General features: G+C 37.7%; 1 protein-coding gene across 6 annotated transcripts in view; it reads left to right on the top strand.

Annotated features, from left to right (window-relative positions):
* The window catches only part of CFAP99 (cilia and flagella associated protein 99), a 54,783-nt gene that overhangs the window by 9,953 nt on the left and 18,206 nt on the right, over positions 1-26,624 (top strand). For 4 of the 6 annotated variants that reach the window (XR_010430266.1, XM_064653393.1, XM_064653396.1 and 1 more), the window contains 7 exons: positions 4,423-4,567; positions 6,568-6,662; positions 12,708-12,820; positions 14,785-14,965; positions 18,896-18,976; positions 22,199-22,264; positions 23,221-23,280. Coding sequence is in view for 5 of the 6 variants with exons in the window: in XM_064653393.1 (XP_064509463.1) it covers positions 4,423-4,567; positions 6,568-6,662; positions 12,708-12,820; positions 14,785-14,965; positions 18,896-18,976; positions 22,199-22,264; positions 23,221-23,280 (741 nt within the window). In the remaining variant the exon portion in view is untranslated. The remainder of the gene's footprint in view (positions 1-4,422; positions 4,568-6,567; positions 6,663-12,707; positions 12,821-14,784; positions 14,966-18,895; positions 18,977-22,198; positions 22,265-23,220; positions 23,281-26,624) is intronic. The other 2 variants (XM_064653394.1, XM_064653395.1) reach the window with 2 other exon arrangements.

The raw sequence follows: 26,624 nt of genomic DNA, 5'->3' as shown, positions 1-26,624 counted from the left end.
TGCCCACTCAACTGATTTTACTCAGAGTAAAATCCCCAAATGTCAAAAGTCACAGATTTAGTTTTAAATATGAAGATAATGTAAGGCAAGAATGATAGGTGTGGTGAAAAAAAAAATCCTACTAAATTATAGAAGTCTAATTTGTATTATTAGTTACTGACATAAATGCAGATTAGGATCTTCCTAAGGCAAGGATGGAATCTGAGTTTTCTGCAGTGCTCTGCTCATGTGATTTAATATTAACTACAAGGGGAAATAATGTTAATGGTACCTCTTGGTACAGCACTGGTCAGTGTTGTCTCCTGAAGATGAAAATTCTACTGTGAATAGTAGAAGCAGGATCCTAGTTATATTCTAAGATCCAAGGAGTTTTTTCCCCCACTGAAATTATTGGAAGCATTTTTACTGACTTCAAATGGAAAGAAGACTGGTGAGTGATTCAAAACCCGATGAAGTCAATAGGAATATTTTTTTTCTTTTCCACAGCATTTTGATTAAACACTTGGAGAGGACTAGCACTGATATCTGAAGCAGTATAAACTGATCAGACTGTATCTGCAAAATGTGCATATTCTGCCTAGAAGTAGAGAGGTTCACTACATACTATTACGTGGTTCTCTCAGGAGGTGAAAGCTATTTTATCTTTTCAGCAAATATTGTCTTCTTTCTAAAATGTTTGTTTCACCTCAAACTGTATCCTTAGCCTTAGAAGTTTCAAACAGAGAGCATGACTGATGTTTCTTTCTCTCTTTCTCTCCAGAATCAAGAGCTTTTCTTTCTCTCCTCGCCCATCCTTTTCTAACCAGCCTTATTATGATACAACCATGGTGGCAAAGCTTTCATTTTGCAGATACTTTTCCATTTAATTTGTGCTATTTCTTGTACTAACCCATGCTGGAAGTTGGTTGTGTACACAAACCTTCTTACACAGTCTCTTCTCTCCTTGAGGAAACTTGAGGTGTTCACAGCTACAGGTATGTGTCAGAGAGCAGGGAAAATATATCCGTGGAAGCAGGCTAAGGGCATTAGGGATTTCTCAAAAGGGGGAGATAACACCAATCAGCACATAAGTAGACAATCACATCTTTTTCCCATTATCCTGAACGATAATTTCAGGCAGAATCTTTTTTTTTTTTTTTTACAACTTAAACACTTATTAATCAGAAAAAGATTAAATGCAATGCCATAGAGAGAACACAGTCAGATATTTGTATCTATTAAAGATGTGTTTTGTCTTTGAATATTTTCAATATTAAGTGCACCAGAAGATGATTGCTGCATGTGTTACTTTGACCTGTAAATTATCTGGCCTTCCTCATGCTGAAAGGCTCACACATATTTGCAAACACAGCTACCTGCTGGTTGTTTCAGAGAAATACGTGAGTTAAAGTATACCTGAAAAGGTAAGAAGTTGCTCTGATGGACAGATCAAAGGCTCACAAATAAGCATTTATTTATTCTTGCTGGCACCAATGACTTAGTGCTGCCTGGGGCAAATCTCTTACCTGCTCCATGCCATAGTTCCTGCATTTAGAGAGTAATAGTAGCCAAAAAGAATCTCATTAAATGCAATTAATGTTAGTAAAGTGTTTTGAAAACCTCATGCAACAGGTGCTATAAACATACAATCTGTCATATTGTACTGTTTCAGGATCATTTGTCCCACTCTGAAATACATCTCACTGACATAAATTGCAGCATAAAGCCACACAGAAAGAATACATTTAGGAATTAGTGCCAGAAATTGCACCAACCCAACATATTCCTTTCCCAAAGCAGTTATTATTTCAGATATACAGATAAATTCTAAATATCCCTGAAGAAATTTGTGGAGGACACAATGCACTTTCTATGCAAAGAGTATCCTAACTGGTTTAAAGCACTGGCTCAGTTTTTGACTCACTAGATTATCCACAGGGCTTAACCAACAACTGGCTCACCTTTGAGATTTCCTATCCAAGTACTCCTCCTTCCCAGTCTTGTTTAGTTGGTTATGAGTTTTGATGAGATCACTTCCTCAGATGACACAGCTGCAGGCTGCTTAACTATTCTCAATTTTTACATGTAGGAAGAGAACATTCAGTACCTTTTGTGGTTGAAAGCATATTTGACTGATTATATTTCATGGTAAGACTTTTTGGCCTGTAGTCGACAGAATTACCAATCAGTACTGATGTTCTGGGGCAGAGCTGTCTCCAGGCTGCCTTTCCTGTACCCTTGTTGCTTGGCTTGAGGCCATGGAGTGGTTATGGACTTTCTTGCTCAAGGAGTAAGCAAGAGTAAGCACTTACTTCTGTGTTTATTCTAACACTTAGCTTGTGACTGATTTGTCAACTCAGAGCAGTAAAAGTAGAATAAATGTGAATATGCCATTGTATTTTTATGCTGCAGTCTCTACTGTATGGGAGATATGATTTGGGCACTGGTGGTATCATCTGTTTATCTACTTTTGGCCATTTCTCCAAAGTCCCTTTGAAAAGCACAGGTTTGCTGCAGCACTTTATACATGTATGACATATCAAAGTACACAGAAGGCAAATGCAAAGATTCTAATCTAATAAAGATCTTGAAAACAATTTAAATTCTAGCTTTCTAGCAGAGATAATTGTGAGAGTTTCTATTTGGGCTTGTTTCCAATGAGCTTGACCAGTTTTACTATGGACTTTCTGTTTATTTCCAGATCTGCTGTTTTCTGCAGATTGATATGTTCATGAACAAGAGCGTTTGCTCAAGGAGACCAACTATTTTAGATTAAAAATGTCACAATCCTACTTCTACTGGGAGTGCATCCTCTCTCACTTTTATAGTTCAGTTATTTAGGTTTGCTTTTGCCTTTTGTGGTGAATTCTTCGATATCTCATATCAAATTTGGGATATGTATATTTGATCATTTAGGGGGGGCTTAGATTTCTGGATTTTCTTTGTTAGTTTTACGAAAGAACTTCCATAAATCTTCATCCATAAAAGGTTTATTTGGAATGGACTTGTGCCTCACAAGAATTCTCAGTGCTTAGCAAGTGCTTCCCATCAGTGGTTTTTTTTGGTTTTGGAAAATTTTCAGATGCATTCAGTCTCTTTCCTCTGTTTTTTTTCTGGTGATATGCACAAATTGGAAGGAATAAAACCTGGCTTTTGAGCAGGAGTAGTGAAAAAACTTATGCTTGCTCTGAAGGACAACCTGAGAAAATAACACTTTGAATACTTCTCCATTATTTTTTACATTTAAATATTAGAACTGTAACTTTAAAGTTTTGCCTGGTATGTGCTCGGTCTCGAAGACCTGTATAGTGTCATACATCAGAAAACTCACACAGTTCCATCCAGCAGCCTCTAATAATACCCTTAAACTAAAAATGAATCACATTAGGGAAATAAAGTGATCAAGAGGGTAGCAGAGAGCCTCCTAGGCAAGGTGAACCTCTCATCTGATATATTATTGCAGTTCAATTGTTCCCACATTTCAGAGCTGTGGGAGAGATCTTATATCAAATGTGGACTATGTGTTTTCAGAAGAGGCACTTAGCTTTCTTCTTGACTTCTTGTCTAACCTCCTTAAATCAAAGGATCATTATTGTTTGTCATTTTGTCATTGCATGGCTGCCCTTTTTCAATTCATGTAATAAACTGTTCTGGGCCTCAGATTTTATTGCACTGTTTAAAGGTGGTTCATACTAGAAGTTTATCTCATACAGTAACAGATATTCCACAGATTATTTATTATGACTGAAACTCTTTGTAAAGTTCAGGAGCTTTCAAACTTTTTAAAGGGATTACGTGGTAGGATGCAAAAGGCGTTCAGTGAGCATCTGATTCTCATGTTCTCTTGTGGTATTGCATGAATGTTATAAGAGACCTAGAGCATAGCTGGATAAGAAACAGTCTGCGTTAAAAAGAATCCTGGCACTCACAAGTTGTTTAAATTAGTCATATTCTCCAAACTTAGGTTTCAGGAACAATTAAGAGTCTTGTCCATAATCCCTGTTCAGCTTCTCCCCTCAGTTTAGTCTCCCTAAGTAGCACAGACTTCGCTGACAAAGGACAGGTTTCCTATGGGAAAACCAAACTTTTGCTGAAACTTTCTCATACAGTTGCCTAAGTTAACCATTGCTCATAGCTCAGAGACTTCAGATTTTCTTGCATTAACTGCTGACATTCACACGTCAAGGGCTTTAACTCACTGTGTATGTCAGCAGATAAACTGAACATTTAACACTGGGGAAGGTCACATTTTCCTTAACAAGGGCCATTAGTTTGCTGGGACTGCCCATATTTGACAGCATTAGAAGAGCATCAGCCCTACCAAGGGCACTGCTGTTCATTATTCCTGTTTTCAACTTACTTCAAAATTATTGTACTTTTTGTACACAACAAACATTTTCTTTCCAGAATACATTAATCATTATTAATTTTGTGTATCTATAGACTCTTAAGATGACAGAAGAAAAATTTGTATTGGATACACTAGCAGGATGCACAGAATATAAATCCTTATTGGATGTTGTAGTCAATGCCTTTTATGCTGAGGATGGGAGATACTGCCTGATTCCTGAGCGTAATCTCTACATAGGTGAGTTGTTTTTACAACACCAAATGTGTTTACCACAAAACTTTAAAAAATATCTTTTTACTAGCACAGATCTTAGTATTATATTACATTCTGAGCATTGTCATTGTGCCTAGTGCAGTATGAAATACAGGACATTTTCCAATGTCCTTACAATGTAAAGTCTAAAACTTGAAATTGTTATTTAGTCTGGATGCCTACAGGTGTTAACTGGAATTTTACCTAAGAAAGTCAGGTAAGATGCAGGTGGAAAAAGCATCACTGGCTGGAAGAAGCATCTTAGACATTTAACCATCCCTTTAAAAAATGTTCTTCACTGATTTCCCTTTATTCTCTTCTATGCAACCTATTACCTCTGCCATTCAGACACAAAACTCTAACAAAGCTCTGTCTGCTGAGGAACAGCACATCTCACCATAGGCAGATGTTTCTGTCCATACATGGGTATCTTCATTCCTGACTGTCACAATGACATAAACAGACTTCTGTCTGTCTCCACGAGTGAAGTCAACTGGTTTCCTAATGTTAGTTACTTGGTTAAAATCAGTTCCAATACAGCTGCATCTGATACTATGAGCTAGTTAATTAGGGTAGTTACTACTCCCAAAGTTATTTCAGACATTGGGAAGTGCATTAAAATTAAATTTAAAAAATATTTTTATGTTATGCATTTAATACACACATTCTGAAGCTGATTTATTAAGTCCCTAAATAAGCTGGAATCACAAATCACACTGGCATTGCTCCTCTAAGTCAGATATGTTCAGATGCTTTGTGGGTATATTGGAAAGTCAATTCAAAGTGTTGGAAAATTACAGGAAACATATAGATATATCTACATTTTATGTTTTAAAAGCTACAATTTTTTAATGGCAATTCTGGTTGCTTCTGTCACAATCTGGAAAAGTACAGAAATCTAAATCAAACAACAAACAGAAGGAAACCTAAACTGTCAAGGAAAAAATTATTAGTGTATTGAGTTTATTCTAAATGGTAATGCTTCATTGTCTCCATTTCTCCAGGACCATGTTTTTCATTGTCTGGGGCACATAAATTATATCTTTAAACTGAGTGTTGCTATAATTGGATTGTCAGGACTGGTCCACTCAAAAGCCTCCATTAATCATAGGCAGAGGGGAGGCCCCAGAAAATTTTCCTTTATCAACAAGTTGAGAGTTTAAGGTCATTGGCTTACATTTTTTTAAGCTGCTTGTGATTCCCTTTGCCAAGCTGCAATGACACTTAAATGATCAAAGCTGCTTATAAAGGCTGTTGCTATGTGTGAGCAGATTTGAATTTAATAAAGCTTGTAGGAGATAAATGTATATTCTGCTAAGACTGCTTAAATATGTTGCTATACTAAAGCACATGAGATTGAAGCCTGACAATACACTCAGCTGGCTGCAGCACATTGGTCAGAATTTACTGATTTTACCCTTACTGTTTGGTGGCAGCTAAAACACTGCAGTGCAAGTGAAGCCTGAGTGAACAAATGCAGGCTGATACAGAAGCCCATGAACTTTACAGGTCTGCAAAAATTTCACAGTACTGACTGTGCCTCTTTCTGTATCATAGAACAGAATCATAAATCATTTAGGTTAGAAAAGAACTCAAAGATCATCAAACTGTGTACTTGTCAGAGAGGGGTGCAAGAATGAGGTTTGGAATTTCCCAATTTAAAAACCTGATTTTATTTCCAAGAAAAAAAACCAAAGATTACAACATTTTAGGCAAAGTGGTCACTTGGGAAAAACGGTAAAATAAATACGAAATTTTATGTTTAAAATTTTTGTTATGTATGATGTTGTTATGTATAATAAACTGTGGATTTGGAACAGAATAATAAGAGCCATCCTCTCTGAAAACATTAAAAATAGAGCATGTTGAAAAAAATCACTATCAAAACTGTTAAAATTAAAGTGACAGTCTAAACCCCAGAGTATGCTGAGTATAGGTTTATTAGAATTGCCTGCTGCATTTTAAATGTATGTATCTTTTGATAGTTATCTGTTATCTGGCTACTTTTCAACTAGAAGAGCTTGGTCTTCAGCACTTCAGCAGAATTGTGAAGTCCTTAGACACTGCAAAAATGCAAAAGGTAAGAAAGTACAAAACATTTTAAAAAATAATTATCTCTTCATTTTGTTTGAGTAATCAGATGACTTTTCTCAATTTTGAGAATATCTTAAATTGAGAAATTAGTGTTATTTGCTGTTAAAATTCAGAAATTAAATTAGTATTTTGTTATCACAAACGCCTTAAATTTCTATACTTAAGGGGTGATTCTTATATTCAGTCAAAGATCAATTTAAAATATACTTTATATAATCTGAGAAGGTAGAATAATCACACGATTTACACTTCATGTGATTTGCAATTGTCCCTCCAACTTGCACACTTACTCTTGCCTCTGCTCACATTCCTTCCTTGGCTGTAGGCAGAAGTTTTTTCCATACACAATGAATCTGCATTGAAACCTGCAGTTCCTGCTGATCAGTGTTCTTTTTCCCTCCGAACAACCCACTACCACTTTCATTGTCAAGCCTATTGTGCTTCCATCACTTTTTCTCCTTTCCAAAAAACAATGGCTTACTTGGAGCTATTATTGCCCCAGTACAACATGCAATTGTCAAAACAACTGCTGCCAAATAGAAAGCGGGACAACAAAGTTCTGCCTGCCTTTCCTTTTCTGGAGTCACGAATTTGGGGTTCACTCCACTATTTGTTTGCTAATTTTCATGAAATCTGTAGCAATATAAATATCTTCTGCTTCTCTTTCAAAATGGTTGAAAGTGCTAATTATCCTAAAAGCTATGTTGTAAAGAGGGGCAGAGGGATAAACTGAGTGGCAATGCTTTCTCATAAGCCCTGTTTTCCCAGGAAAATGGGCTAAAAATTAAATTACTGGTGACACAGCATCTGTAACCTTTGATCATCCAGATGTTTCAAAGCATAGTCTGAACACGCTGTTTGAATAACAAATATGGAATTAAAGAGACAGGCAAATTTTAGTAATTAATAGTCAAAAGGTTAAGGTTTATCCTTGTAGTGATTACTCTGAATGTTCATGTGGATGCCAGTGTCTCTTTAACGAGTACAGTTGCTTTGCAGGATGTAGGGAGAGAGCAGGTTAGGTTGTCTGGTTTTAGATGGACTTAGTGTGGAATGGTTTTTATTAATTCCATTCAGAGACAAAAATTATATATTTCATTAACTATCAGAAAGAACAGAGAAGTGGCTGGAAGAATTATCATAATCTGGTAGACAGACAAATCACTCTGTCTAAAATGCCCTCCCAGCCCCTTCTTTGGTAAACATCTTAGGCACGAGCCACTGGATTGGGTGCATCTTGAGCTCGTTCAGCTAGCAACACAATTTTCCCACTTCTGCCAGTTATCCCTTGTTGATTCCATTCACCTATCTTTATATGGCTTAAGCATCAGTGCCCTGATGTTCCAGTTTAGATAATTTCTCTTTCCTTGTCTGGAATAACTCTTCTGATAGGAAAGTGCTGCGTTTTCCAATGGTATGCACCTGCTTTTTCTTCCTTTAGATGTAACTTTGCTTAAGTATCTTATCAGATCTTCATCACCATGGTACCTAGTTTTTCTTCTCTTGCATTAGAAGAGGTTCTTTGTCTCCAAAGTGATGGTTCATGATATTAATGCACCTGCAGCAGAGGATTTAGAAGCAGCATTTGGTCCCCCCAGCAACAGAGACAAAAACAGCAGAAGGCAGATCTGCAGCCTTAGCAACAAAAGTTATCAGAAATCTGAGATTCTCCTTCAGGATGCTGACCTGTAGATTTTGCCTGATGACTATTGTGTCATTCAGTTAAGATAACTAAAAAAATTTTCACATATACTTACCTAGGATAGATTTACTGTAATTAAAAAATAAATTCAGTGCGTCACAGGCTGAATGGAATTTTCGTAATCACACAGATGAACCTTACTCAAAGGAGTAGTCTTCAGGTGAATGTGATCAACTGTGTGAGATTTAAGACCTTTCTCTTACAAGACTGTGTGACAGAATCCATTCAACTCAAAGTTGCAGTGTTTCCCTATGTCTGATGCAAGTTCAAATATGTTCATTTAGGCAGAATATCCAGACAGACTAGTAATGCTGCCTCACTTACACATGTTCATCTGCTTGAACAGAAAATCACAAGCTCTTATTTTGTAATATTAAAAATACATGCAAAAATTCTTTATGGTTGTATAATTACAGAGCCATAGGATAAAATCCAATTTTCTAACTTTAGTAGCCATGCATTGCTAGCTCAAGCCTATTTTTGTGTTCTATTACTCATACATGTTGTTGTTCTATATTTATTTTAAAATTTAAGGATTTGTGTATTAAAGAAAATATGCTATTGAAATAAAAATTCAATATGAAGCTGAAAATAGCTTTATAATTTCTTAATAGCCTTGTAAAATATGCAAAATACATAGTGTTTTGTTTCTAGCATTTAAGAACCTGTTTTGTTTTGTTTCATGTTCTGATTGCTTCTAACAGCTGTTCTAATGAACTTCTGAGATCTTCAAAGGAATATCACTATAAGAATTGGGCATTGTAATAGCTATTATGATGAGGTAGGAATAGTAGGACAAGATCAGCCTTATGGTGTATGGGAGGTAAAACCAGCCCTGGCTGGGTCAGTAACAGTGTTCTCTGGAAGTGGCTGATATATAGAGAGAAACAGAACCTGCTGTTTCTTGCAGTTACTTCCTTAAATCAAGAGTCAAGAGCATATATTGTGAATATAAGCATTTCAGCTCTGCAAATGCTTACATGGATGTAAAGATATTACCAAATGAGGAAACTTCCCACCTTTTATTTGTTTTTCAGAAATCTGTACAATCCCACTGTGTAAAAATGCATTAAGAATATTAGCAGGGTATGTTCAAATTCTCAAAAGCAAGGTATTAATTCAGCCCACCTGAAAAATGCATTAAAACCAGTCTTTAATTATACACACGTGTCCTACTACAGCCAGAGTACATTAAAGTAGTAAAAATGGGTACAGTTCATTTCATAATTCCCTGTGGTGTAATTCCACCACTTCTAAAAGGGAAATGAAACTTGGTTACCATGCTCTGTGAGTAGTGAAACTTTTGGAACATTCAAGATAGAAGAGCAAGCAGAATAATGCTGTTACCAAAATGTCTGTCCAGTGGCTTCTCTCAAGAGACAGATGCTGAGAGAATCCAAATAGAAATCTGAGATGCCCCATTTTGCTGCTATAAAAGCAACAGCCACTGATACTTGGTTTGCCACCTGTGTCACATGTGGCCAAAGACCAAATAGAAATATAAGGGATTTGTTCTAGCAATTCAGTTCACAAAACACAGAAGTTTCTGTTGTTAAAAAAAAAAAAAAAAAGAAATGTGCTATGGCTTCGTGGCTCTTATTCTGCCAACATTCACCATCTGTGATAGGGATTATCAAAACTAAGACTGTGGACTTTTGGTTCAGACACGCTCTGGTCAGAAAGGATGTCCAGTCATCCTGCATTGCCATTTGCAATCCCTGCAGTGCCTCGATGACCATTCCGGGGCTGCATTCCAAGTATTCTCTAGTATGATGCATATTGTGGCATATACTTCTTGTAGCAGTGCTTTGGGGACTGTGACTAAAACAGTACAAAAGAATACGTCACAGTATTGATATCTGATGACACAGCTAACCATTCTCTGTACCCCAGGAGTACATCATAGATGTGTCAATCACATGATTACGCATTTGTCTTAATACAGGGAGAAATGTTAATAACCAGTACAGGACTGGTGTTGCAGTAGGAGGCCTCAAAGAGGTAACAGCCAGCTGTTAAATACAACAGATAGAAATCACTGTGAGCCTTTTTTATTGTTTCATCTCTTCATCTTGGAAGTGGCAGTTGAGTTGTACTTTGTAAAAGATAGTTACAGCACATGTTTAGGAGCCAGAGAGTCAGGGAGAGCTGAAACAATTCAGAGGTGTAGTCTCACATGCCACTGAAGTAGAAAATTGAATGAAGCTTCTTAGGGTGGGCTAGTTATAAAGAGGAATACTGAGGGGGAAACAGAGTGGGAGGAGTCTAACTTAGTGGAAGTTAGTGAAAGAAAACTGGAGGATTTACAAATCACCACCTGCAGTATTTCTGCATCAGCTTCTTCTGTGAGCTCTTTGAATATCTAGAAATTTGAAACCAGCTTCAAATCTCAGGGTCTGATTCATTTTAAGTGTATCAGCTCATGATCAATTCATTCTGTTATAAACTTGTTTAGATGGGTTTAAAACCATGGTTATTATAAACTTTCTGTGTAGTCAGGGCCTTCTGTAAGGTGGGAAGAGTTCTGGAGCAGGGGACCTGTTCACGGGGTCTGTAATCACACATAACTGCTGGGATAATGGATGTGAAATTTTGTTACAATGACTGGTAGAAATAGTGTCTATAAAGTGCCTCTGTTCTGGTAGAGGGTATGAACTCTGTCTAGACTTCTGACATTTTATTTATACATTGCATAAGTACAAATTACTATGTTACGGGACAAATTTAATCCAATATGCAAGTGCTACAGAGGAAGATCCTCCATAAGGACAATGAATGACTTGGACAAAGACTGATGGGATGAAATGCATCCCTTACCATATACTTTGCAAACTCCATGGAATCTGGCAGCACCAAAAAACCCAACTTCTTGACAATTCAACACTTAGTTTATAGTCATGCTTTTAGGGATGAAAGATCTTTTTTGGGGTGATGTGCTGATAAGCCAGCATCTGCAGTTTTGGGGAGAAGCAGTAGTTTCTAGGCAAGAATGGGAATCCAAGGGGGTAATATTCTTCTAGTCTGCAACATTGATTAGTCTTTTGACTACCAAAAGCACAATAGATGAAAATAAGGCTAAATTTACAAGTTAATTCCTTGGAAATGGTCATATCAAGACTATAGATTTCAAGTAGAAGGCTTTCTACACCTGTTGCACATCTGCAGCAAACACCTTGAGTCAAATCTGAATGGTTTGTAGCTGAATTATTCACAGAGCTCTGAGGCACCTTGTGCCTGGAGCCGCATTTGAATTAAGAAGCTCCTTGGTAGTCTTGCAGAACTAAAAACTCAATACAAAGAGCTTTATGGCTCTGTAGAAACCAACTCAAGATGGGGCTGATGCTGAGTCTAAACTAAGCTCTGCAGGTCTCCACTGGAAGCTTCTCAGAATGACTGCACACTGCTTCCCAGGATGTCTCATGATATCAAAATTATTTAGTGTGCTTTTTTCTCTTACTGTGACTGTTTCAGCATGATGCTTGTACTTTCATTTCCAAGAATTTTAATGAAAGAACTAATGTTCAAATTTGGAATTTATATTGCTGTAAGTGATACAGGCTGAATCTGAGTGCCATTTTTCAAGAGTGTTTCAAAACGCCAGTTGAATAGTTCAAGATTTAAAGAAAAGCTTTTGACCTTCTGGTGAACTGCAGTGGCAAACAAAGGTTCAAATGTTAGTTGCTATTCCTCCAGCATGTAGAACCATACAATGTATAAGTGTGCCAAATTTCAGTCTTCTAGTCTAATGAGAATATGACAAATAATTATATTCCAATAAAAGAAGAAAATATATTCTATAACATTTACTATAGTTTTCAGCAATTCTCCCTGCGCAGTTCCCAGGGAGATGAAAAGAATTTAAGTAATTCAGGTGCAGTGCCAGGCCTGACAGGTTTCTGGGCTCCATGGATCATCTAGTAATAAGTAATCAGAACTTGACTCTGGGTATATTAAACTCTGGAACTCTATTGTAAAATTATACTAAAATCAGAGTATTCCAGTAGTAATTAATCTTGAATAAAAACTGTTTTTTCACAATGTTTGAAGCAAATTAAAGACGAACCAACACATCTGTATGCTGTAGCCTCTAGATGATTTTTTTGCCACTAAAATATTTTAGTATCTATTGGTGTTTCACAAAGTAGGGCTGAAAGACATGGGAGTGTGCACCGACTAAGAAGAACCTAAAAATACTGAGCACCTATGATTATAATTTCAAATACAAGCTAGCTCTTCAGCAGTGTCTGTAATAGAAACAGCTATCTTTTTGTGGTCTTAAGTACACCATATCTTCAGTATTCATAGTTAAAATAAACCACTTATTATTAGTTTCTTAGATTCTTCTTCAATAAATTGCATTTGAACACATGGATAAAAGATGAATGGAGTCACTTCTACGATTCACTGTATGTAAAAGAGAATTTGATTGATCCACTGCTAAGGTAAGTAGAACTTAGTAGTCTCTGGCCAGCTCAAAGTTTAAAAGCTGGGGAAGGCTTACCCTGAAAGCTGAGTTTTCTGTTAAAGTGTTTCTCCTGTTGAAGTCTCTCTTCTTGTCTTCATGAGACTTTAGTAATCCCTTTTACTTACCCAGAGGGAAGGTTCTGTCACAGAAAAGTTCTTTCACAGCTGTTGTACATGTACTCCCTGGTGCCCCTGAATATATCAAAAATCATAATCTGAAAAAAAAAAAGATAGAAGGTTCAAATTATCTTAGCGAGTTAGAGTCATGCCTCATAAGTCACTTCAACATCTGTGACATTAGGCATTTGAAAAAATGATGTTTGACTTCTCTGAGTTTGGCTTTATGCACAGACTTGTTTATGCCGATGGTCGTAAAATCCCTTCTGAGCAAATCAGATAAGCATGTAAACAAGTCTTTTAAAATTATTATTTATTTACACAGTTGCAGCATTATTTAACAGCTTAAACGCTCTGAGGTGCCAGGTGTGTCTACACACTGGTTAGGTGGTGATAGAGTAGCAACAGTACCCTTGCCAGACTGGAACATTTCCATGTTCCATGGGCAAACACCAGCTCTGCAGCCTACTGGGTCACTTTTTCACTGTTTTTGTCCAGAACAGTATAGATTAACCCAGATGATGGCAGGCACTGTTAGACAAAAACATGCTACAAACAATGTCAGCTGAAAAAGAGTTTGCATCTGGTTCTGTCATATCAGAGTCACACTAGAATTAATCCTTTCATACTGTGCAGTTTATGAGCACTCCAGCAAATGTACAGCATAGATTTGGCTTGCACTACTCTGAATTTTACTGAGTTCTACAGGAACCACAGGGATGGATATATTTGAAGTCAGAATTTGACTCAAAATACTCCAGTGTAGTGACTCTAATTACAACATATGCTTACAATACTGTAAAGATACAGATAGAAAGGTAGAGGTAGAGGTACACATCCACATTCACACCGTTTTTATATGTACACATGCATGCAGGCAGATGCTTAGGCCATTGCTTGTTTCATTAGCACTCAGTTTATTGGAGCTGTCCTTCACAGTCAGTTACACTCAGTGCAATGAATCGTTTTGCCTAGAAGTGGTAAATGTAAGTTATACAAGAATGTTAAAGACCAGACTTGGTTCTTGCGTTTGAAACTTCCTTCAGGGGGCTGAGGATGCATTGATGAGTCAGTTCAGTAGTGGAAATTCTTTTACATGTGTCTTTGTGTTCCTCTTTCTAATGTCAATTATGTTGATATAAAGAATCCTATTTATTTTAGTGGAGCTTCATCACTTGCACAAGTTACTTGCAAGGCTCCTCCTGTAATGACAGTACACTGTTTGTGTCTTACCTTTAATATGCCCCTTCCTGTCATTCCTTGGAAGAATTTTGAACCTTCATACAAGTCCAAATGCAAACACAGATTAAAAATAATCTTGGCTGCCCCCAGGGTTCACTGAGGGTTCATTTGCTAACTCACCAAACTCCTTACATCTTTTTATCTTTTTTACTAGAACTGCCTGTGCTTTGAGATTGATTTGTGTGTGCTCTGTTGGTTGGTACAAGTGACATTATTCAGACCACTGTTTGTTCATAGTCTCTTCATTTAAGTGTGTTAAGTGTGTAATTAGCTTATGACAGCTGCTTTTCTGATTCATAGTGTGGTCCTGTTGCAAAACGAACTGGCAGCAAGGAATAGTTTCTTAGTCTGTAAAAACTGTGGCTATTTCACCAGTAGTAATCTGAATGGACCAGCACCTATCAAGAGGTGAAGTAACACAGTGCAACTAAATCCTGAATACAGATTCATAGACCAGTTTTATCAAAATTGAATGAATGAAAGCCTTACAGAATTTGCACCCATGCCAACCTCAAATAGTGTGTAAGTTTGTATGAAATTAAAAAAAATAAAATAAAATTGAAAATTCTGTTTTTGTTTGAAGATGGCAGCCAAAAGTCCAGCAACTGATTGAACAACTCACAAATAAATTAAATAATTGTGCTACCACTGTCAAGACTTCTAAAGTCACTCAGCCAAAGGAATTTAATTTGACTGTGCCCAAACCACGTGCCATTCCTCTACCTCTGCCAACATATCTTCCAGTACTGGAAAAAAGACGACCTGTAAGTTGATTTATGATTTGAAAACCTCTAAATTTTTTGTATGCTTGTGCACAAAATCTTGGTAGGGGAGTTAATAACCTCTTTTAAGTAAGAATAGAAAATCTACAACCTTTGACAGATCAAAAAGGACTTTGGCAATAATCTATGTTATTGAAGGTCAGATTTCTAAAAAATCCACCGACAAACTAATTCTTTTCATTTCAGTGAATGCTGTGTAAGCGAGTGGTAACCCAAACAGAGGAAAGGGAAAAGGTTGGTTCTTGTAGTCATTTTGTGACTTTCAGAGGTAGAATTACAAAATGGGTATAAATTGATGGCAGCATTGATACAAGTGTTTCTGATAGTCCTTGGCTTTGTAAGATGCTTGCTTTGGATAATGCACCGAAGCAGGTAAGAAAAGAACATTGAAATGAAAATGTTTTATTAACTTAGATTTTTTGTAGATGAACTCTCTTTAAAATAAACAGAAAAGCAATTTAACTGGAAATGAGATGGACTCCAGGTTTGCAGCTCCTTGAGGGTGGAATTTTATTCCTTTCTAACTGTATTAGTGCTGAATCTCTGAAATTAAAGTTTTTTCAGTTTAAATTCATTGCTCATCCTCAAATGAGAGTAGATGTATCTTTGAAATACTAAGTTGTTATTTTACTGATTGTCTCTGATTGTGGTTCAGTTACACTGGTACAAATCAGAGACCCACAACTGGTTTTAAATTATCTCTCTGGGGTAAAGCAAACAGGATCTGGGATCAAGCTGCTGTGAGTAACTTAATAAGGACTCCAAAACCATCTGTATTCAAATGCAGTGGGAAGTGAGCTTGGAAATCATAGATTTGGGCATTATCTGCCACCTTGTATTAGCACTTCAGGTTTTAAATAATACATGTGTTGAATGCTCTTAGAAACCATTTACATCTTAGGATGGCAGAGCAATTTAATGGTACTGTGTTATACAGTTAATGGGATTTTACATTGAAATAGCTTAATACCAGGCCCTGAAAAACTGCATTTAATAACTACTTAATCAGTACAGGAATGAGTCATGTTGCTGTCATTTTAGAACCTTTATGCTGTGCAGCCCCTCTTAGAATAAATTTGCGTTAACACAGATGCATTTAGTGAAGTTCATTTGGGGAGTTAGGATTATACTAAATTTGGTTTACATTCTGGCCAGGTCTGCAAATTTAAAGCTTGTGTGGATCTAAAACCAATAGTGTAGTAGTGACACATGTTGTACTCGTTTCTGTGCCTATCTCAGCAAATTAAGCTTCACTTTAATTTGCCATATTGTTATCAGTATCACCATTTCACATCCTGAAAGGAAGGGAGACTGAAAAGACAAGCTCAGATGGCAAGAGTCAGTAAAGTGAGAGTTTATTTTTGAAATTTAACAATGAAACTACTCACTCTAAATATTTGGTCTAAATACCATAAATTCTTGTTTCCACTGGCCTTTGCACATGGATGCAGACACAGGTATGCACAAATGCACTCACACATTCATAAATACAATTCTACAAAGGAGTGCTTTGCCTTGAAGTTTTCAAAGGAGACAAATAGAGACAGGTGCTTAAACCTGATAACATGCAAAATTATTTGGACACATTTAACTTCCTTGGATATCTTGGCCTAGAGTGACAAAAAAAATCCATTCTTTTAGTATCAGCACTGTACCAGAACAATAAGATTACGCAATGATTTTACTTTTAGATTTTCTAAAAACCAATAATATATTTTAAAAACCAAAAAGGCTGCACTGGGATGTTATTGTAATATCTTTCAGCCAAATTTAATGTATTTTTTAGATATTTTCCTTATTATTTCAGCTGTGCTTCATGAAAGAAATTGCTGATTGTTTAAAATAATTAAATGGGTGAAATAATTTAAGCAAAACAGAGGATTTTGTTTGCAAATATAGAGACCAAACAATAGATTTATGATCTTATATGTATAAAAATAGAAACTCTTAATACAATAGCATTGCATTAGCTTGTCCTTGTCCACCTTACAACAATAACTTTTAAAAAAGAGTGATGAAAGTTTAGAGCAATTAATAATTTTGTTCTTCCTTAAACTTCTTGTGGTACCTACTCCCAAAATAAACCTCTGGTTAAGGGATATCCACACAGCCTGTGTGAGCTTGACCACTGGCTGGAGAGGGGAAGCAAGGTTGGTGTCTTACTCCCAGCCCTCTTTTCTCACATTTGGATTAAGTAGGTACAGTTTGGCCTTTTTGATCTCTCTGTTGCTGGAATTTACAATTTACTTACAGTGACCTCTTATCCTCTTCCAGCAGCTGGGTAATTGCTGTCTACCTGTCTGTCTGCCTGGTATTCATACCATGGTGTCTGAGGGCTGAATTACAAGGCTAAGAACGTTTTTGAAACAAAGCTGATTGAAAAGTCTCCTCCTTAAATTACTTGGAATAAGCATAGCTGTTTCTGAGGAGAGATTTCCAGCTTACATTGGCAGACAAGTGCAGTTTTGCAGGTAAAGCACATGACTAGGAAGGAGAGTGAAATAAACTGATACTCACTGCATGTGCAACCCTTTGCACATCCTCTGGGCTTTAATTTCTCCATCTATGAAAGCATAATAAAAATTCTTAGATACTGCTGGGAAATACTTTCATTTCTGCTTTACTTAAAAAGCTCACAAAAATACTTGAGCAGTCTCACCAGTGCATTTAATTGCTAGCTTCTTCTGTTTGTGCATTTATTGTAGCTGCAGACAAAGATGTCACATAGTAAAGGCAGTAGAAAGTCACAGAATCACAGTCCATCAGATTCAAGACTTTTTGAAAGCACAGCTCTTTATACAGTCCAATAAAGGTAGATGGGATTCACATGTTCCCTAAACTGATCTCCAGTACAATACAGACTATACATTTCCCCCATTAATTCTTTAATTAATTTTGTAACTTCTAATTGATCTAGAACATTTTTAGCAAGATAAACATTTAAGCAGATGCCCACTAAACTGTCAGACTATCTCACCCACATAGGAAGGAGACATTCAGTCTTTTTTCAGAGTTTGCTCTGGTCAAAATTTGTTGCTCAGGCAAATCTTGAAATCTCCCCAAAGTCCCTAGTCTCCTGTTGATCCCTATGACAGCCATACAGTCACTTCCTGGTCATTTTAGCTGTAGCACTTTCTGATCTGGGAATGCTTTCCCAAATCTTTGATTAATGCTAGGAGGGCCCTTTCAGTCCTCAACCTCCAAACATTTAATCCATACCTCCAGTGGTTTTCCCTTACAAGGACATTGGGACAGCCATGGTAAACCAGAGCAAAGGCCCATTTTGCCCAGTGTGTGTTTTCCAGCAGTGGCTAAACACAGATGTCTGGGAAGACCAGAGGGATGGGACAAGCACAGTTGCTGCTTTCTCCACCTGCCTTCTCAGTCTCCCACCATTTCAGCTCAAGAACTTCCTCAGTTACAATGAAGTTTCTGGGTATTTATTAAACTTCAGAGGATTTCTCTTCCCTGAACTTCGTTGGAGTCCCTGTAACTTGTTGCTACTACCACACAGGGTGCCGGAGAGCTCCACAGCTGAACTTTATTCAGCTGCCCTATGTGGCTGTCAGTGCTGTGAAACTGAAGTTTATGAGATGTCAAACAGAACTGTTCCCATTCTGGCAACATTTTTCCCCCTTTGATAGGGCCTATAGGACTTACTATTGTTTTAGCCTTTCTTGTACTAGTTTCACATTTTTTTTTCATTTGACCAGAGATAATATTACATTAGACAGGACTGAAAAGCCTGGGTAGTTCCAGCTAATTGGAATCCATCCTTGTCTTCTACACTGGCACTAATAGAAAAGAATCAATATTTAAAAAATAATTGCTGCTGTTCTATGGTAAAAGTGAATGTTTCACTTGGAATATTTTATATCCTATGTTCTAGAGATTTTTTTTCTTTTAATGTAGGTTCCTCCAAGCACCTACAAACCTCCAAAGGAAATAAAGCAACTAGAGGAAATCAAAGATAAAAATTTCCAAAAAGCAAGCGTAAGTATATTATATTCTTGTTCTACTCCTTCCTTTCTTCTAAACTTGTTCTTCTGTATTGTTCCATCTTCACAGGTCTTAGAACTTTATCTGAAACGTATCTGCTTTTGCACCTAATTTTGCACCTTGTGGCTCTTTCTCTATAGTCATGAAGTTTGTATCCTCTATTCTGTTCTAGCACCCTTTCCCCATCTTCTTTATTTTATTATTAATTGTCTGAGGCAAGTGACACCTTTTAGTCACTATACAAGTACCACATGAGAAATTTTGCAAGTGGGCATATAAGGCAGCAGAAACATGATTACTTCCTTGTCTTCTCAAGCTTGAAGTAGTTTGATGGTTCTTTTACTCCCACAAGAAATGTGGATATTTAAGGTATTTGGTTATTAATTAAGGCTTCAAATTACAAAATATGTTCAATATTTTTGTTTTCTGTAGTAAATGATAAATAACCATGTCATCATCCACTGTTTTAAAATATCAGCAGACTCTGACTTCTCTTTTTGTGCAGACTTCATACTCTTTCCTTCAGCAGCTGAGAGAGCAGGAAGTCATCCTGGCTTGTACACGGTCTGTGTGTTAAGAGAGCAGGAGAAGGGAGGCCTGGAAAAACAAACAGATCTAGTTATTTTATCCAAACTTTGACACGAATCTTGTTCAATGATTTAGCTCCTGTCATAGTTAAAGCAGATTGTTATCATCTTCTCCTTGGAAAGGAATTAATTTAATGTCCATTTCCACTTTCCTTCTCCCTCCCCACACTGCAGTCACCATATGCAATTAAATAATGGTATAAGCTTGATAAAAGGTATTGCCATGTGACTCCTTTTTAACTGTACTCTCACACCTCCATTCTGAAAATGCCTGACTCTGGTTTTCACTGGCCAGTACAAGTCCATTCATCACTGTTCTGGGCTCTCCTCATGTCCTTGTCAAAGGGGCATTGGATTCTGTTCCAAGACCATAGTAAGTGCTTTAATGTGGGATAGATTCTAGGGGGATAAACTTTGCATTCCTTTTGCTGGCCCATCACACTACCTATGCTTGATATTTCATTATAAAACAATAAAACATTAATTTTTTATTCTTTTGTTATTTCCCTATTGTTGATGAAGCACATCTCTATTTGTCTGTGCGCTTATTTGTACATTACAAACTTCTTAGAAAAACCGGGAAGGAAAAGCTAAATATCACAGTGCCTAAATTGTCAAAAATCTATGGCAACTATAAAATCACTTTACAACCAGCCACATTCTTCAGTAGAGAAAATGCATGAATACAAGAAACAAAGGAAAACCACTGCAGAAATTATAGCTGCAATAACAGCAGCTTTTGCCGCCTCTGGAAATGTTATAAAAGGCATCCAAAGCATTCACAAAGGTCAGTTCCCTTGAGTGTTTGCTAAGCAAGCTGAAATGATGGGTCCTAACAGAAATATGCATGAAAAAAGCCATTTGTTTCGTAGCATTTCTGCAGAAGCTGTAGCTGTCATTATAAGAACTGTGTCTGAGCATCTGTGAGGAGTGAGAACATTGGAAGCCACACTCCAGACAGTTATGGAAGCACTGATGCCATCAGCTGCTGCCCAGAAAGCCATTAGAAAAATCTAGTCTGTGTTTCACAGCTCTGATTAGGAATTTGGTTTACAACCAAAAGAAATGTACAAAACCTGGAAACATGGTTGCCTGCGCTTCCCTCTTTAAAATGACAGAGGGAATTACTGCCAGAGGTGTGCCCATTGGAGCAACCCCTGGTGCTGTGATCCCCTGATCATAATCTTCTAATGTAACTCAAAAACAAAGCCATCGTTTGTCAGCTATGTGGAAACAGTTACTACCAATGGTACTCATGTGCCATGGATAAGTACGATGCTTTTAAGTTGAAATCTGGATGAGCAACATGTTTCATACAGATGGACCTGTCAAAGGCCTGATGCCCTGTGCAGAGGATACAACCATGCAGAACTGTGTAGAAAATCAAGAGTTGCTTACTTCAAGTCTTTAATCAAGAATGAAAATTCATATAAATACTAAGTCAAGCTTTCAGGGTCCGTCTTGGGGCCAGTGTTATTTAATGTCTTCGTTAACGACAGAGATGAAGGGATCAAGTGCACCCTCAGCATATTTGCTGATGCCACCAAGCTGAGTGGTGCAGTTGACACTCCTGAAGGATGGAATGCCATCCAGATGGACCTGACAAGCTCAAGAATTGGGCCCATGGGAATCTTGTGAGGCTTAACGAGACCAAGTGCAAGGTGCTGCACCTGGGTCGGGGCAAATCCCCCGTATCAACAGAGGCTGGGGGATGAACAGATGGAGAGCAGCCCTGCTGAGAGGAACTTGGGGGTGCTGATGGATGAGAGGCTGGACGTGGGCCAGCCATGTGCACCTGCAGCTCAGAAAGCCAACTGTGTCCTGGACTGTATCCAAAGCAGCAGAACTGTGGCCAGCAGAGAGAAGGAGGGGATTCTGCCCATCTACTCTGCTCTGGTGAGACCCCTCCTGCAGTGCTGCATCCAACTCAGCACAGGAAGGACATCAACCTGTTGGAGCAAGTCCAGAGCAGGACCACCAAGATGATGAGAGGGATGGAGCACCTCTCCTATGAGGAAAGGCTGAGAGAATTGGGATTGTTCACCCTGGAGAAGAGAAGACTTTGGGGTGACCTAACTGTGGCCTTCCAGTACCTGAAGGGAGCCCACAAGAAAGATGAAGAGAAACCTTTGACAAGGCCATGTAGTGACAGGGCAAGGGGGAATGGCTTCAAACTGAAAGAGAGTAGGTTTTCATTAGTTGTTAGGAAGAAATTCTTTACTGTGAATGGGGTAAGGCACTGGCACGTGTTGCTAAGAGAAACTGTAGATGCCCCATCCCTGGAAGTGTTCAAGGCCAGGCTGGATCTGGCTCTGAGCAACCTGGTCTAGGGAAAGGTGTCCCTGTCCATGGCAGGGGGGCTGGAACTAGATGACCCAAGCCATTCTATGATTCAAGGAATAGACCCTGAGATTAGCTTAGTTGGTTAGAGCACAGTGCTAATGCCAAGGTTGTGGGTTTGATCCCAGTAGGGGCCATTCATGAGTTGGACTTGATGATCCTTGTGGGTCCCTTCAAACCCAGAATATTCTGTGAAAATAGTGGTCAGGGCTGCAAGGCTTTTTAAACAAAATTATTCTTAGAGAATTTAAATGTACCACACTCTTCAAGTTAATTGTTGTAATTGCAGGATCTGCTCCTGAAAGCAAATACTGACCGGTTCAGGTGTGCAACCATGAAGCCTGAAAAGAGAGAGGTATGCTACAAAATACTTCCTTACCTAAAAATCCCCCAGTATGAAGATGAAAAACGACTGGAGTATTTAAAGATCTCAGTGTATCTGAAAAATTATATTTACTCAGGCTTAGGAATTATGTGGTGTGATTTATAGCTGTACTGTCATTTCACATCCATATACCAACCTTTGCCTCTTTGGATGCATAATGCACAACCCCCTTTTCTTCTGGTGCTGCTTTATTATTCTCCTAATTATGAGACAATCAGCCTTTCTGTGAAACTCCTCCAACAAGTCTCCAAACTGGCAATATTTCTGTAAATCCACTTATTATTTTTCCATTAACTTTTATGCCACAGAGTCACCAAGCTGAGGGAATAACAGTCCCACTCATACAGAATTCTTGCTTTGGTTGATTCCCAGTTTGCAGTTATGTCACTAAGCTGTGTATGTAATATATGCATTTCAGCATCACTGCTTCATATTCTATTCACTGTGTTCATCCCCATGATACCAGACAGTTTCACATCACTATCTATAGTGAACATGGTAAAATTAAATTAGTAACCATCAGTAGAATTCTACCACTAATTAATAATTTCATGAAGTGTGCTTTGACACTCTATTTTGTCCTCCCAGTATCTATTTCAGTTTAAAGCTGAATTTATTAATATATATATAAGTAATATTTCATAGTCAAACAGCATCACTTACTTTTTACCATTATCTTAGTCAATAAATTTTAGTTAATATTTAGACCTACATTTCTGTGGTCATTTGATTTGAAATTTTCCCACTAAATGGGGTGTACAAAGCAAGTTTTTGTGGATATAACAATTCCAAAATATGTCCCCTATGTATTTGTTACTCTAGATGAATATTCAAGTGTTATTTTTGATAAATATCTAATATTTTTTGCTGAATAATTGAAAATCTGTTTCTGAAATGAAAACCATATACTTTGGTTTGAACTGCAGAGCACACATGACAGTATGAAGAGTAAACCATCATTCCGGGCTCAGAAGATCCAAAGTAAGGTGAGAAACCTTTAAGGAACTGATGTCAGATGTGCTTGAAAATTTTGGAGTGAAAAACACACATGCAAATCCTGTGGTGACACAAACTCTCGTGGAATCCATGTTTTTACACTAAGGTCTGTGGCCAGGAGCATGGGATGGGTTGGTCTGTGGCTCATAGATTTTGTCCTATGCACCATGAACAATCCACAAAGAAATGGTCAGGGAGCAACAGGAGTGTGGCTACTCCATGAGGGAAGAGAAATAAGGAGCCAAAGGTAATGAAAGCACAGGCAGCGCCCTCACCAACCAGGACACAGTATCTGAACGTGAGAAGGATGTGACAGGTTCGCTGACAGCAGGTCACCCTTTGGCAAAGCAAGGCAACAGGTCAGGTCTGGAGTCTGCCCTAGAAGTCCATTCAGGAGATGAGGCTACAACAGCAACCTGTGTCCATGACAGCAGGAGACAGAACTGGAGAGTCAGCCAGGAGTGGAAAAAATCCCAGCACAATGGGAAAGGACTGAAGGCCATATCTGAGCTTTAGTGGGGCTCCCAGACCAGCGAGCAGAAGGTGTGAGTGGAGGTTCCAGGGGAGGCTGGTCAGGGTGATTAAAACCTGTTGGTTCCCTGAGGGCTCTGACAGGTAAATTGTGTGCAGTTGCACCATGTAGCCATATTGCCTTTACAGTGTTTTCAGTTACAAAGGGAGAAGATTTTACATAATATGGTAAAAATTGGGAATCATCCCCAGGAAAAAAAGAATTGTAAACCCTTGGGCTGAGAACTTAGCATAAGGACAGAAGAATCTTGCATCAGTAAATCACTGTTTCAAATGAGATCCTAAAGAATGCTGAGCAATCATTCCAGCTAATGACTGTCTGATACACAATATACAATCAGGCTGGATGTTTGTCTTGTTTCCTTCAGATGCATACTGAGGTTATGAAATCCACTATACTGATTGCTTCTCTTCTAGGATTTCCAAGGGTCAGGGAATTGTAAACGTGGAAAATGGGCTGTTCAGCCTTAATGGTGTAACACATGAAAACTCACGTTGCTGTTTCTGCAATAACTGTACTATGATGATCTTCAGTCTTGTATTTGTTCAATCTGTCACCTTTCATTTGTTTCAAGCTCATATGCAGAATAATTTAAGGTGGAAACTGTGCTTGTATCATGATCTCAAATATCTAGTGAGCAGGTCTGCCTGTGTACTTAGGGACAGCTCATATATACCCTGAAAAGACTCTATTTGGGGAACTGGGCATCTGGCAAGTATTTCTAAAGCCTATCTGGCATTTATCACATACCAGAGTTATCTTTAATAACAGTATCAGCTACTCAGTCTGCTTGCTTATAGTCCAGCAGCATTTAAAGTACAGGAAAGTAGTAAGATCTCAGTTCCTTCTGCACAAAACAGAGGCAACCCCCCCCCCCCAAAACAGGAAACATTTACATAGTTAACCCAAACACACATGACCTGTAATTATGTGGGCTCAGTTCAAAACTCTGTATATTCCACTCCCTTTTCTGATAATATAAAACCTTAATGTGGACTACTGAGAGTCAAACCATCTGCCCAAATTGCATAACAAAAAATATGGATCTGGCATCCTCTGGCATTGATCAGGGCCGCTTCTAAAACCTGCTAGTGTCTCCTCTAGAAGCATAATCAGTTTTATCTTGTCTGAACACATTTGCCTTAAAGGTTGGTTAGGTGATATTCAAGATGCTGCTGTAACTTTCAAGCAGAGATAGGCATATAGTTATTGACTTCTAAAATACTTTCTGTTCCTGTTGCCTCCTGCCTGTGCAACTCTGTGAGTAGACAAATCCCAAGAGGAAAGTTTATCCAAGATATACAAATAAGATTATAACCTATCCTCAACTTAATGAAATTATATAATGTTTTAACCAACTAGTATTTTCCTTTCCTCTTTTTAGAACACCCACACTATATTAAATATTTTTTTTTTCATTTCAGGCACATTTATTATGTGCAGCAGCAATTATTTCTCTTGCTCTCCTAAAGTATCCATTCATCCTTTTCAGTGGGAGAATGAGACAGTACAAATGCATCATCACTCTGTCTCAGTCTGCCTCTTGCTCATATCAGGCCTTGCTCTTTACATATTTATTGGTTTTGGTGAGCTATGGTGTGTTCATTAAGTGGCAATAGTGAAAACAATTTTTTTTTTACAAGACCTAGAGTGTTCTGCAATTTTCCCAATTATTTCCATTTTCTCATCTTAAAAAAAAAGAAACATATCTCATGACAGGAAGAGAATGAGTAAAATTCAGAACTTCTCTGATACTATATGACATAGAAGAATCTATTCAGTTATTTTACTCATGCCTGCCTGCATATATCTTGGGAGTCCTAGATATTTTTTACTGTATTGCCATATTTCTGTTTCACTGTTATACAGTCATATTTCTGGTCAATAAACTGCAAAACTGAAGCTAAAGGTATTTCCATAATCACTCTTAGTTCAGTTCTCTATCCAAATTACAGTTGGTAAATACCAACCATGAAATCTGTATACATAGATAATTGCCAAAAATATGAAAACTTCTACATGTGTCAGAGAAAATGCCTAAATTTACATTTTTTACACAGTAGAGTACCTAAAATACAGTCTGGCAAGTGACTGTTCATATAATGCAGAAACTCTGAGATGTGTTGAGAAGCAGACCAAAAGGTAGAACATCATTAGGCATTAAGAAGAGTAAGTATAGTGGGTCAAACAAAAGAAATAAAATACATTAGTTTTGAGTATTTTTCTACATTCTTCAAGCTATCACAATTTTGTCAAGAAACGGACAGGTATTTAACTTTTGTGCATTAAAATATGCCACCTACGTAGAAACATCTTAATTCTACTTAGTGAATTTCTGATGGAATGTGTTTTCTATTCTCAACCTGCCTAATTAATAGAAATTATGAAACATGCTTTTTTCCAGTTAGCTCATGTATTTCAGGAAACTGCAGTGCATATTTGTGCATACAGTATTTGCAGTATGTAGCTTGAGTGATTCTGTGCATCTGTTTCTCAGCCACTCATTAAGTTCTTAATTTGGAATTTAAGTACGTGTTTTAATTCTGAACACAGAACTTGTCTGGATTTAAGTCTAATGTGTTGTGATTAAGCTTTGTTTTCTGCAGGAATGATCCCAGTTTTTACCCCAGCAGCAGTGCTTTGCCCTGGTTCAGGTCAGGTCTCTTACATGTGTATGTGAAGGTGATCCATTTTTTCCGAATAGCCTACTTGTGCAGGGAACAATTTTAGCTGGCAGAGAAGTTGTTCCCTTCCTCCCTCAGTATTTAGAGGTTGTCTGGTAGTCAATAAGGCAATACTTTG

Source organism: Pseudopipra pipra, chromosome 4 (genome assembly GCF_036250125.1).
Source record: "Pseudopipra pipra isolate bDixPip1 chromosome 4, bDixPip1.hap1, whole genome shotgun sequence".
In the NCBI taxonomy this organism is placed as follows: domain Eukaryota; kingdom Metazoa; phylum Chordata; class Aves; order Passeriformes; family Pipridae; genus Pseudopipra; species Pseudopipra pipra.
Note: the sequence above shows the minus strand (reverse complement) of the source record. Positions and strands in the feature narration are given on the sequence as shown.